At 44.5% G+C, this 13,881-nt stretch overlaps 1 protein-coding gene across 1 annotated transcript in view; it reads left to right on the top strand.

The window, feature by feature from the left end:
* Positions 1-10,336, top strand: part of LOC143220350 (monocarboxylate transporter 4-like) — a 29,371-nt gene extending 19,035 nt beyond the window's left edge. The window contains 3 exon segments of the mRNA XM_076446014.1: positions 1,033-1,207; positions 9,080-9,286; positions 9,918-10,336. Of these exon segments, the coding sequence (XP_076302129.1) occupies positions 1,033-1,207; positions 9,080-9,286; positions 9,918-10,336 (801 nt within the window).
* Positions 10,337-13,881: the final 3,545 nt, after the last annotated feature.

The raw sequence follows: 13,881 nt of genomic DNA on the forward strand, positions 1-13,881 counted from the left end.
GTAACCGATCGCTGGTCGGTTCGCCAGGCTCGGCCGCGGCGAGGCCGAATCGCGAAACTGCCAGGAACACGCGTATTTCTCGACAACAGCAATCAGAGAACGGGCCACAGTTGGCAACTTCATCCTCGAGTGAAGTTTCGACAAAGTTAACCGGTTTACACGCTCATAATCGTGGCTCACCCGGCCTCTGTGCGCCCTGTCCCAACTCCTGCACGCGTACACGCGTCAGTTAGTATTTCAGACTACGTCGGAGTTTCCTGAATACTCCACCCACTGCGGTATTCCGTGGGTGGATGGTGTTTTTGGGGGTTGGAGAGATCGACGCGAGCATAAATTCGATCTGTAACAAATAAATTGTAAACTTCGCGCGCGATCGCGTCGAGCTGAAGAATAATCGTGGCGCTCGGATCAGGCTCCAGTTTTAACTATTTCGACTTGGAATTAGGTTACTCGAATGATTCGTCGCAGATGAGAAGTTCCGAAGTGTCTCTCTTCTAGCCAAGTTGATCGAGAGCCACGTGCTGGTCAGCTGCACACAGGTCTCGTCGCTTTAAAACGTAGTTTTAGTACACTTGTGGACAGAAAGAATAATCTGTTAGCGAAAGGATCAAAGGATAGTTTGTCTCGACTATCCAAACATTGCGGTACCCACAGAAACCATGGACTAACTTCCAAACTCTCTCAAACATCGTCCAACGATAAATCTTACGACACCAATCTCCACTCGCGATCATAAATCTCGTAACCCTGAACGACTTCGGGATAGATACCTAAAATCCTTTCTCTCTCTCGTTTACCGCATAAGGAAACAGACTAATCCTCCGTCATGAAACCAACTGGAATCGATCCGTAACAACGTCGTCGTTCCCAACACTTTCTTCTTCCAACCGAACCTTCTCCTGTCTCTATACGTCAAACTTCTCCGTAGGCTATCGATCATCCCCGTGAACTTTCCATCCGCTGACCACTTATCCGCTCCACTTTGGACCTTTTCCTCCGCGGCAATCAGCTAATGAAACACATCGGTTCCAGGCTGTCCAGGGCCACAAAGACGGTTTGGAGTTCAGCGCCCTGGTACTTCTGCAGACTTGCTTGGGCTTGGCAGCGGCGCTCGGTTGCGCGGCTTGGGGAGTCGTTACAGCCAGACCATCTGCCCAGTGCCTGGTGTCCAGACAATATCTCTGCCAGGCGGCGCTCCTCGGAGTTGGTCAGTATACAAACCCTACGAACCGCGTTGCGAATCGGCCCAGAAGATCGCGAGATCGCGGAAGAATTACAAGAGAGTTCGGTTCGAACGAGAGAATGCTGCGAAAGATTCGTCGAATGGTAGCTTTATCGCGGAAGCAGATCTCGTGGAAAGAACAGGGGTAGGTCGGGAGAATTGGAACGTAGTTTTTGGCGATTGTTACCGAAGACGAACAGTAACTCGCGTGAGATTAACATCCTACGATCCCAATTTCGATAGAGGTTTCAGGAAACATAAATCGAACGGAAATTTAACGAGTCGAATCTAGCGAACACTCTGACATGACACAGTTATCAACCCTTTAGCTTACAATGACGCCTCAGAGGCGTCCTAAGGTTATCGGGTCAATTTGCAATAATAAATCTTTTTTTTGGTTAATAATCAACTAATCGTAATTATTTATCAAACATCTTGCAAAGTTAATTGTACCGCGCACGTGTATATACAAATTATAGAAAGTTTGCGATTTGTACAGTTTCGAACTCTCAGCTAACGACCTTGGTGTCGGTTCTGTTGAAAAATAAATCGTAAGGCAAGGGGTTAAAATTAAATTACGCGTTAAAATTACTCGTTAAAATTACGCGTCCGTCGTAAGATAACATCGACTACAAAATTAGCAATTTTGGAAAATTCTAAAATTCTTTCTTAGCGAGCTACGTCTTGACACATCTCTGGTGACGTCTAGTACAGGAACTCCCTAAATTATTCGCGAAACGACGAATCTCTGTTCTAAATGGAGAGGAATCGCTCGTGAAAACTACTCGTCACTTTCATCGACGCTAATTTCGACGCGTAAAACGAAAACTAAACCCAAAGATGGTCGGAAGCCGTCAATTCCTCGGTGATCGAGGATACTTGCCGAGCACCCAGTATAGAGAGAAGGGATTGGCCGCGGTAAGCACGGTCAGCGTGGCGTGTGTTATGCTTTCGCCGAGAAGGTTCGTCGGCCGGAGGTTTCTAAACGTGCAGCAGCCATTCAGTCGCGGGTAGACTCACCCCCGTCCCTCTGCGGCGCTGCACGCGGTTCTGTGCCGCCCTTTTGAAGCGGCCAGGGCTCTTCGAGTGTCAGCCGCATACACGTCTTTGCCCCTCATTCAGTCGGCTTACCCTCGGCTCGAGTTCTCGACACAAAGTATTTTCCATTCTGTCCCGCAGCACCACCCTCGCCAGGCGTCGCCACCCCTTCTGTCTTCGCTTCTCTCTCCCTTCACTCCTCTCCGTGTTTCTCTTTTCCTCGCCGCGGAGACAAATATCGTTTCACAGAGAGAGAAGGAAGCTACCCCTTTCTTCCTCTCTTTACCTCGTTTTCAGACCTTTCCATCTCTCTTCGTTCCTCTTTTCCTAGCTTTCGAGATAAATATCGTTCCAAAGAGGGAAAGAAGCTTCCCCTCTCTTTCTCTCCCCTTCCTTCCTTTTTTCCACGCTTTGCAGACCTCTTTCTCTTCCTACCTCTCTCTCTCTTCGTTTCTCATTTCCTAGCTTCGGAGACGAATATCGCGGCAAAGAGAGAGAGAGAAAGGGAGAGAGGAGCCGGTGGAATCGTTAATGGGGTTGCTCTGGACAGAGGAAGCGCATTTAAAGCGCGACGCTAAGCCGAGCCAGCGCTTCCAGCGATTTCGTTACCCCAGAAGAAACTAATCAACCGGTACTCGAGCTTCCACGGGACAGCAGCAGGATCGTGGATGTTTGGTACAGAGGAATATTTCTGTCTGTCTTCGATCCGCCGTTCTAATTGGCCGGGTGACTGCAGGGCGGAGGGAAAAAAAGGGGTAAGTCGAGGTCGAGGTTCTACGGTGCTCGATTCTGCTCTGCCTGGTTGGCTCCCTCTGCCATGCTTTCCCGTTTTTGCCTTAGTAAATCAGCTTTGCTCTTCATCGACTGGTTCGGTCGTGTTAGGTGCTTCGAGCCGATTTTTCTTCCCTTTCTTCCACCAATCGATTACCTCTCCCGTACGTCCAACGTTTGTTCGATTGGAGGATTAGTCGATTAGAGGTGTCAAAATGTTTCATTCCATCGTTCTGCGAAGTGATAAGGGATCGAAACTTGGAAAAATCATAAAAGAAACGGATCGAAAGGGGTTGAAAGCTTCTTCATTTTTCTCTGACTTATAATTATTGTCTGACTTTGTAATTTCGAAATGTCCAAGTCAGACAAAAACGAGGAAGCTTTCAACCCCTTTCGATTCGTTTCTTCTATGATTTTTCTATTCGGAAAATTTCACAACACGGAAAGAATCGCGACTTTTAATAAATTCTACTCGGTGTCAACGATCCATAGCGCGAAATTCAATTGTTCGCGCGGAATCCAATCTCTGAGAATCCTTCAATCAGATCTGCCTCGTTGAAAACTCGACACAGGTCCAGAAATTCAAGCCACCACCTTCCGAAAGGAAGAAACTGTGCAAACCGTGCCACCGGAGGATCCTTCTGCTCACAATCTGCGATACAAAATTGAAGAAACGAGACAGGAATCGCGAGCTTTGTTCCTAGAATCTTGTATTTTCCGTTCGGTTATCGAAGAGGGAGCCATCGTGGAATCGGCGAAGGGGGTTGAAGGAACGCGGAATATTTCATCGCGACTACGCGGTGGAACGTGAAATTTTAATCCCACGCAGCGCGAACAGCCGATCTAGGGATCGGATCTCGGCCAGGATCGAGATCGTTCCGAGGAATCCGAGGGTTGCGAGGAGATGAGGCGACCCTGATCTCGCGTGTTTAGGGGTGAGTCGCGGGAGGACGATTGGAGTAATTCGAGTCGATCGACCGTTTTAATGGGAAACCATATCGATCGTGGAATATTTTCTTTTCTTTTTATTCTCGCTCGGCGGGAATATCGTTGCTTGTTATCCGTAAACGACGATTATCCTGCAGCGATCGCTGTGTGTTCCCTGAAGTGGTCTAATGGCTAAACAGATTGTTACAAAGGAAAGAAACGAGCGAAAAGAGCCTGTATCGGAGATAATATTTCTCTCAAATGTAGTTTGGGAATTATTGCGACTGTTTTTGAGTCCTTTGAGAATAAGAAATAAAAGAGACGAGTGGCTTCTGTCTAAGACAAAATTATTTTCATCTACAACCTGTAAAAAATTATTTTCATCTACAACCTGTAAAAAATTTCTTCTCCTTAAATTTCTTCGTTTTCTGGATAAGATTAATATCAATTTTCAACGATATTTTAGTTTGCTAATTGAAAATGCAAACATTAATTTGCTAGAAATGCAGATTAACATTTTTGAAGATTTAAGGAACAATAGAGAGCAGGGTGTTTTATTATTAGGAAAAGACACGTGTTTGTGGAGGTCATAAAAGAGGTAGAAAAGAAGACTGGTTGGATGACGGCTGTTTTAATAAAGAGGCAACCTGCTGTGGCCAAATTTTTTACAGTTATTACCGAGGTTACAGCCTCTCGTAATCTTAAAGCCCAGATGCGTCTCGCGAGGACATAGTTTCCGGAATATACCACCGACCAAAAATTTGCAGTCACTTTCCCGGTTCTAACCGAATATTCTGCTAATATTAGCATTCATTTAAACTTGACTTTAGAAAAATATTCTTTTCTCTGCAATATCGCGAAAAATTTGATTCCTCCTCGATCGGTTTTGATAAATAATCCTTTATTAAACCATCCGAATATTTAATGGTCGATGAGCAACGTCGTAAAACGATGGCTTAACATATTCACCCGACATACATAAATTTCATGACAGTCACGCCAAGACAATCACGCGAAACATTAAACAGAACATCCTCAATTAACGGCCAATGTAAATTTGAGCACTATATTCCCTGTGGATTCATCGATCATGTCGCAACGTCGCGACAGATTCGATTAGAAAACAGCATCTAGATACTCTCAAAATACACCGTTTACCCAATCCAAAACCACAATCGACTAAAAACGTACCCCAAAAAATGAATCAAAATAGACATTGATACCCTTAAAAAATTCGACCCTTAATTTTAATCCAATTCGTAAATTTCAGCCGCAATCGAAACCAAATATACGCACACGGCAAATATTACCTACCCAAAAATTATCACCGCGTTCTAACCAATTAACCAAACGTCCCATCGAATCGATATTCACTACCAAAAGTAAAAAAAGTAACGAAAAAATGGGAGAATCATCGATTAAACGCACGCGGTGCTAAAATGATATTATCCGCTGCTCGCAAAGGTCTCGCAAATTGAACGCAATGACCGGATGTGAAATAAACAACCCTTGGATCATCCCCGACATTCGACCCGAGCAGTTGACCACGAAATCGAACGAAATATCGCCGTTCCGACTTCGATCCTCGAAGCCTGCCAAATTACCCGATCGATCGGAATCGCGGCGGCCGTAAAAGGGGCATTAAAAAAAATCTGCCGGATAAAACCCGTACGGAAATTCAAGGATAGAATAATATCAACGCAAATATCGTCCACCGGCGAAAATAAAACCCGATAAACCGGCCTGGAAGCCGCGCTAATTCCTGGCCGAGCACGCTGCGCGTCCGCCGACGGGAACAAGGGATGAAACGCGGGGGTGGCGCAGGAAAAATTCCGTGGAACGTAACTCGTAATCAGCGGAGGACCGTATTTTCAGTCGACGACCCTAACACCGAGCTCGCGTGTTCACGCACACGCACCCGGCGTCGCTTTCCCGGCGAAAGGGGTGGCTGACAAGCGCGAGCTAAATATACAAGCGCGACCGGCAAGGGTCCAACCCCCGAAAAGCGGCTTATCCCGACGCTGTCGCTGTTGCATCGAGTTCGTTCCCAGCGTCGCTATTCAACCACGACAGATGAACTATCCGACGAAAAGAATTTGCAATTTCCTCTGAGGTCTGACGCGGCCTGGCCGAGCCTCGCCGCGTTTTCATCCCCCTTTGCCAACGAAAAGGGTCTTGTCGGGAAACCGTGGAATTCGTCGGGTTGTTATGACGGTTCTACGTTTCGCGTGCTTTCGCGAATGTTGCTTCCGGCTGACGACCAAGGAAATGGGATTGGTGTTCGATTTCGTTCGGTAAAGAGACGAGCGAGAGAGTTTTAAATCGTAGGCGGAGAGGCAGTGGAAGTTTGAAGACGTTAGAACCAGAGTCACAGGGGGTGGCGTTGGGTTTCTTTTCACCAAGAGCAAGGGGAATTTTAAAGTGCACGTAACAACATATAGCAAACCGGGGGAAAAGCAGATTAAAAAGTAGCAAAAGATAAAGGTACGTGTAAATGGTTAGAAATAGGGGGATGAAGACAGGTTTGCGGTAAGAAATTTTAAATTGCGCGCGGTAAGGGAGGAGAAAATGAAAAGATGGAAAAGAAGGAGATGGAAAGGTTGGAAATGGCATGCTTTGGACCAGTTAAATTCGAGTGAAACTTCATTTGATAAAAACGCAAGATAGTTTCGAAATGTAAATAAAGTATGCGAAACTGAGGAAGAAAAAATTTAAAGATAGGACAAGATTAGAGCAGACGAGATGATTAGAAATATGAAAAATTCTAGAGATGTTAAAGTAACAAGAATTTGTAAGAAATATTTTATTCGTTTGGAAAAGACAATTTTAAATGGGAAGAAAAAGAAAAGAAACGGTTGTGTCCAAGTAAGAAATAATAAAAATCCCGAATCTTGTTAAAGAATTATTCATTTTCCCGTCCTGTTGGAAAATCTAGTTCGCGATAAAATTTATTTCACGAGAAGGAGAACGCGTGAGAAACTCGAACAATTATCCAGGCAAAGGGACAGGGGTTTGGGGTCCACAACGGGCGCCATTGCGTCGCACGTCGTCACCACGCCGCCATCATCTTCATCTTCCATCTTCAGTTCCATCATCATTGTCTCGCTCAGCTTTTTCACCATCGTTCCACGCGTCTCATTATCCCGTCTCGTTTGCTCAACCCTCCAACCTTCCAAGCGGATCAAAATCGCCCCGGAACAATTGTCACATCCTAGCCCGTCTCTAACCCTTGACCCGCCCCACATCCGATTCTCCAATTCCTTCCTTTCCGCGCAAATAACACGTGCTGGCCCGAGGGAAAAAATTGAATTACGCGGTATTTCGTTCACGCTCTTTCCGCCATGGGAATATCGATGGAATATCGAGTTGCGCACACGTTCGCCTCGTGAAATGTCAAATGAAGTAACGTCGATTACTAACTTGGTTACGGTATTACTCTTCGTTCATGTTCTAAACCCTTAAGGGTGAATTCTCGCGTAACATACCCAAAAAATTCAATATATATCCTGCAATAGAGAAAACTTCCCCAAAAAAAACAAAAAAAGATATTTTTCCAAAGTCTTGTGAATAAAAATGAATCTTTACATCTAACTTCTTCAGCAAATTTTTAATTAAAAAGATCCTCTGGGTGCAAAGGGTGCGGATTAAAGTAATTCTAAGTAATTTTAAATAATTCCTACACTTTCGGAGATAATCGACTCGGTAAACGAGAAAGCTCGTGTCTTCCTAGATCAAACGGTTTCAACTTGTTCTACTTGAACTCTATTATCTGGTCGATGCGAAAGAAAGGAGTTAAGGGATGATATCAATATTCGAGACGTCTATCACGAAAGAGGTATCGCGATATCAAGCAGCCGGAGCTTTAGCCTGATCGGCATTTCTCTGCTTTATTTCGGCCAGTGCTAATGACCGGTGCACAGGTAAGAGGATTACGGAATAAAGCTCGGGCCGATGCGCCGCAAGGATCCGCTGGACTTCCTGATACGTGGATGGCAATCTTAAAAGTTCCCGTCGTAAACGTGCCGCCAGGTGTATACACGAGCATTAACGTGCCGTTTCTACCAGAGGCTTTCGTGGATTTAATTGGCGTTGTAACGTTAAGCCAGACCTGTGACGTGAATCACGCCTGGCTGGATTAAGTGTGACTAGCGTCAGTATTATTTGCGATGGAATTTAAGAGCTCGTGTACTCCGTGTGAGAGTTTTAAGTAAGAGCCCCGCAAGAGTTTTGAGCAAGAGGTTTAACTCGCCTTAATAAGTCGGTTATCGCGATTAAAACTACGATAAGCTCGCGTAATTTAATATCCCACGTGCGAGGCGAAGCTACTCTCCTTTAGATTTTAGATGCGATTCGAAAAAACACAAGATACTAATCTCTGGAAACGCGATACTAATCTTAGGAAACGCGATTTAAATATTTCTTCGAGTAGTCTACGAGAATTCTTCGAGACATTTCTGAAAATCGGATAATAGGAAAAATGGGTAATCGAAGAATATAATTTTCATTTTTTCAGAAATGGGAATATTTAGAAATTTAAGTAGATGTAAAGGATAAAGCGATCATCGGGGAAATGGGATGTATTTTGAATATAATATCCCACGTGCGAGGCAAAGCTCCCCTTTAGATTTTAGATGCAACTCGAAAAGAAACGCGATACTAATCTCTGGAACGCGATTTAAATATTTCTTCGAAGACACCGCGAAAATTCTTCGAGCCCTTTCTAAAAATCGGGTAATCAAAGAATATAATTTTCTTTTTTTCAAAATGCGAACATTTAAAAATTTAAGTAGATGTAAACGATAAGTGATCATCCAGGAAATGGAATGTATTTTGAATTTAATATCCCACATGAGAGGCAAAGCTCACCTTTAGATTTTAGATGTGACTCGAAAAAAACACGCGATACTAATCTCTGGAAATGCGATTTAAATATTTTTTTGAGGACCCCCGCGAAAATTCTTCGAACCCTTTCTAAAAATCGGATATTAGGAAAATCGGGTAATCGAAGAATATAATTTTCTTTTTTTCAGAAATGGGAATATTTAGAAATTTAAGTAGATGTAAACGATAAGCGACCATCGAGGAAATGGGATGTATTTTGACACGTTGTTCGTTTTTCAGCCATAGCTCAGGTGGCGTTGGGCAGCGTGCAGGGCTACCACGGTCTGGTTCTGGCTTCCGGTTTGTATGGTGCGTCCCTCGGCGGCGCCCTTTACTCCCTAAAAATGCTGGCCCTCGAAAGGCTGAGGGCGAGACACTTTGCACGCTCCTGGGCACTCGTGCAGGCCGCGGAAGCTTTACCTATTCTTCTCGGAGTTCCTCTTACTGGTAAATCGCGTTTCTTTCTAGGTTGAAATAGAAACTCACATGTTCCCTTCATCGACAACTATACCTTTCATCCTGGAACCTAAATAACCAAGTGAAAACAACTTTCTAATAAATTACATCCAACTGGAATTAAACTCTCTGTTAATTTCCATACTCTATATCAACGGCTCTCATCGAACGCGACATAAACTGAACTACCCTATCCGAAATTTAAAAATTGTATACAATGTAGTACACTACGCCAAATACATATTCACGAGAACCGCTGTCCTGTACAATTTTTAAACACATAAAATTATATCAAACCTTCAACGAAAACAGTTCACTCTATCTTAACACGAAACAACCAACAGAACTATACGAATCTGATACGTTGGCTCGATATACTGCATGAATCTGATATGTTGGCAGTGTCAAAGAACACTTGTCTGATTGGCCATAGTATAACAAGTCTATCTTCTCCAAAACAAAACACGAGAACCAATGGGATAGAGTTTGTATCAGAACATATCCCTCTTACCTCTATATCTCATCTCATGCGCCAACTCGCGAGTTTCGTATTCGATAGAACAACAATTTTCAGACAAAACAGCATAGTCTTCCAATAACTACCGCTAACCTTCAATTACAGGTTACATGAACGATAACAGCCCAAGGGTGGGTTACTACGCGTGCACGTTAAGTTCCTTGTGCGGTGCAGCGTTGCTCTTCTTGGTGGGCTGGGGTCGCCAACCGGCGTCTCCGCTTCTTCCTGGTTCACACCTGTCGAACGTGAGCATCCCGCCGCCGTGTGCCTGTCCTCCGCCTCCAAGGCCAAGGCTGCCAAAGTCGCAGTCGTTGCACGTGCCGCTGGACGTGGAGGAGAACCTTCGCGACAGGGACATGGAGAGGATGCACACCGCCGAACACTACTACCAGCCGCAGTTCTACGGCCCTTTGAGACCCAGCAAGAGCGTCCCAGAGGGTCTCAGCCATCAGGACTCGTACAGGAGTCGGCCGAGACGGCACAGAGACGTGACGGTGATCGAGCAGATCACCACTAGCGTTTAAACGAGCAAAAACGTCGCGAGATGCGAAGGGAAAAGGGATGAATACGTTTCGACTGATTGTTGGGGACTGTTGGGGACTGTTGAGACGATGGTCAAGCTTGGAGCTGTGATGGAGACTTGGAATTATTGGCAGTTGTTGATTATTTGTTGTTTTAGGTCAGGCCTGGCTAAGTCACGAAGCTCTTGCGAGGTTTCAGGGTTTTTCACGATGATTTCGATCTAATCTTGATATTACAAACTTATTTTATGTAAATTTCTCGATACTTCGGTTAAGGATTCTTTAAGCTACGATAGCATCTAAGTCTGACAAAGAATTCTTCGGAATCTTTTCTTACATTTTTCGAATCTGTGTAACATCTAAACTAGGAGTGTAATTAGTTGAACGAGAGTTACAGAAAGTGAATGTTCATTGTCAAGTTGCTTGTCGAGTTGCAGCTCATGGAGCAATTTGGTTTAGCCAGGTCTGTTTTAAGTGGTTGAACTAGATTCGAGTAAGGAGAGATTGTCGAGGATGTAATTGTCGCGGAAGTCTTTGATCGCTATTTGCGCGAATCCGTACGTGCTCTTCTTGGATCCCTTTCAGGCAGAGAAGAAGGAAGACTCGCAACAGATTGCCTTGAAAACCGTAATCTGAGACAATGAGGGACTTTACGATGAAGAAGGATCTTTACGACCGCGGTGAATCCGGGATTGTACCGTTTTCTGTGCGATTCGAGAATCGCGGGGTGGGAAGTACATTTTTCTTTCTCGGAATTTTCGACGTGCTTCTATGAAGCTTCGTAACAGCGTAGGATGTAAGTGCTCTAGAGAGTGACCCTTCTGGCGTTTTAAAAATCACCATTGTAGTAACTTAGATCGCATTTCGAGATAGCTCGACCAAAATCAGTTGGTCGTTCAAACTGAAAGATAAAAATCCCGTCGTTGCACTTTTGCCCGATTATCGCGTATGAAGAAAATTTCATTGCTAAATTAACCGTGTCTAGAATACGATAACCTATAAGGAGCCAAGAGTTTGCAAGTTCCATCGTGACGTGCCACAACGAGACTCCTTAAGTTTCATTCCGTTCTATTATCTCTAAACGCTCCACTTACGTCAACCGTTAATACTTACAAACCCGAAAACTCGTGTCTCCAGACCACCAAAGTACTACAAACTCGAAACTCGCATCGACACTCGACGCGAACGTTATTCCTCGATCCGTTCTCTAAATCGCTAATCTAAATCACGAAGAAAGAAACCTTTTCTCAACTTTCTCCATCAAAAATCCAAGATCCGCTCTCTAAATCGTTAATCTGAATGACCAAAAAACACGAACCTTCAGCATTTCAATTAACATACCCACGTACTCCAACCTGTTCCGTTCGCCAACAAACGAAAACCACCAATTGCATACAGCAGGTACGCTAGTAAACGCCAGAAGCGCGATTCTCTAAACCACTTACCCCCGCCCTTCCTTCCGTTCCCGAGTTCACGCGAATCCCGTGGCCGAAAACAAACGCGGCGAACGGCTGCAAATGTTTCGAATATTCATTATATCCGACCCCTCGATAGCCGTGAATTTGCACGCGAAACCGCGCGGAAACACGAGCCCTCGTTGCTCTTTAAAGTCCGGCAATTATCGGGCCGGCGGCCGGAAAAGCGAATTGCCAGGGTGGGGATAATCCACCACCACCAGCACCCCCATCACGCGCCGATTCGGTTAATCGGGACGATCTTTCGTGCGCGCAATATCCGTGAACAATGCGAGAGCTATTATCGCGACGGTGTCCGCGGGATACTCGACGCGCGCCGCGGCTGACATCGAAAATCTCGTTGTCATCGGAAATTCTATTCAGCCGGTTCGCCGGCCCGGCCGATTGGCAGATGCCAGGCCAACGATGCGTGTCGACAACGCGATCGGCCGCGTTGCAAGATCCTCCAGCTACGCCGACCCCGCAACTCCCGGCCATTCCATTTTCCAGTTTACCTCGATTAAGCCGCGGCGACCGTGCAAGTGGACGCCGGTCACCGGAAACGCACCGGCTTCCGCCCAACGCGACCGTTCGTGCAGGGCAAACTCGCAGTGCCTTCCTTCTCCAATTTTTCCACGAGACAGGAAATTTCCTCGAAAGTTATCGAAAGTGGAATTTCTTTTTTAGGAAGCTTTAACCCCTTGCCGTACTTTGACGAGGCTGGCGTGTGACGACGATTTTGAGTCCAATTTAAATATGACGAGGCTGGCCCGTGACGACGATTTTGAGTCCAATTTAAATATGACGAGGCTGGCCCGTGACGACGATTTTGAGACCAATTTAAATATGACGAGTCTAGCCCGTGACGAGTCTAACCCGTGACGAGTCTAACATGTGACGAGTCTAGCCCGTGACAAGAATTTTGAGATTAATCTAAGTATCACGAGTGTGGCTCGTGAGACGAGAATTTTGAGATCAATCTAAGTATCACGAGTGTAGCTTATAGCAAGAATTTTGAGACCAAGTTAAGTATCACGAGTGTGACTCGTGACGAAGATTTTGAGCCCAATCTAAGTAACACGAGTGTGACTCGTGATGAGAATTTTGAGCCGTAAATATCACCAGTCGAAGTCGTGGTTTTAATCTCAAATGTGACCCATCGTTTGGGCCCCGATTTTCCGAGTTAAATAGTACGGCAAGGGGTTAAGGAAAGGAGATTTTACGAGCTATAGAAGGCAGCAATTTTAGCGAATTTTTGTCGAGTTCTCGAAAACAGTATTTTTGCTGAACTCTAGGGAAAAGAATTGTTGTCGAAGTACAGAGAAGAGCGATAGAAGATGGATTTTTAATTGCAGTTAACGTTTTTTGGAAATTTATCGAAGCGTTGAAGTATTTATTTATCGCAAAGTTGGTCGTTGAATGAGAACTAATATAAATTTTAAAAGAGTTAGAATTTCTAATCGATTTTGTTACAAAGGTTTCGATTTCAATATTGACATCGTTATTTATACAGAGAAAGAATGAAATAAGTAGCTAATCGTTGCTAAATGAATAAATTTATCGATTACTCGTAGAAAGCTCTATTCGTAATTATATAATAGTATAATTTGAATTATTAAGGTTCGACTGCATGAATGGATAATCTATTGTTGCCTGATAATTCGACGCATAATGCACTTATCGAATGAACAGTATTATATAATTATGCCGATGACGTTATGAGGGATGCAATGAAACGAACAACTCATCGATCGGGCAAATAGAGATTATTCCGCTGTGTTCCTTTTCGTTTTCAAGTATTACTATCCTCGGATTATGGGATTAAATCAAAACCGAAAGAAGGCACTTCGAGTTCCTCCGACGAAAAGAAAACACGCCCAATTTTTATCCAGAACAGATAACACTGTTAACTCGAAAACGCGAGATAAGCGTGAATGTTAAATCAAAACGACTAGCAGTATCAAACGCGAATGAGAAGAGAGATATTATGAGTGTTCAGGGAAACGAATCTTAAAATGTTACTGCACCATGAAGAAGTTTTATGCCTCTCACCTGTTGACGGTGGAAAGCGAGATGGTGTTACGACGTATGTAA

This window comes from Lasioglossum baleicum, unplaced genomic scaffold (genome assembly GCF_051020765.1).
Source record: "Lasioglossum baleicum unplaced genomic scaffold, iyLasBale1 scaffold0797, whole genome shotgun sequence".
In the NCBI taxonomy this organism is placed as follows: domain Eukaryota; kingdom Metazoa; phylum Arthropoda; class Insecta; order Hymenoptera; family Halictidae; genus Lasioglossum; species Lasioglossum baleicum.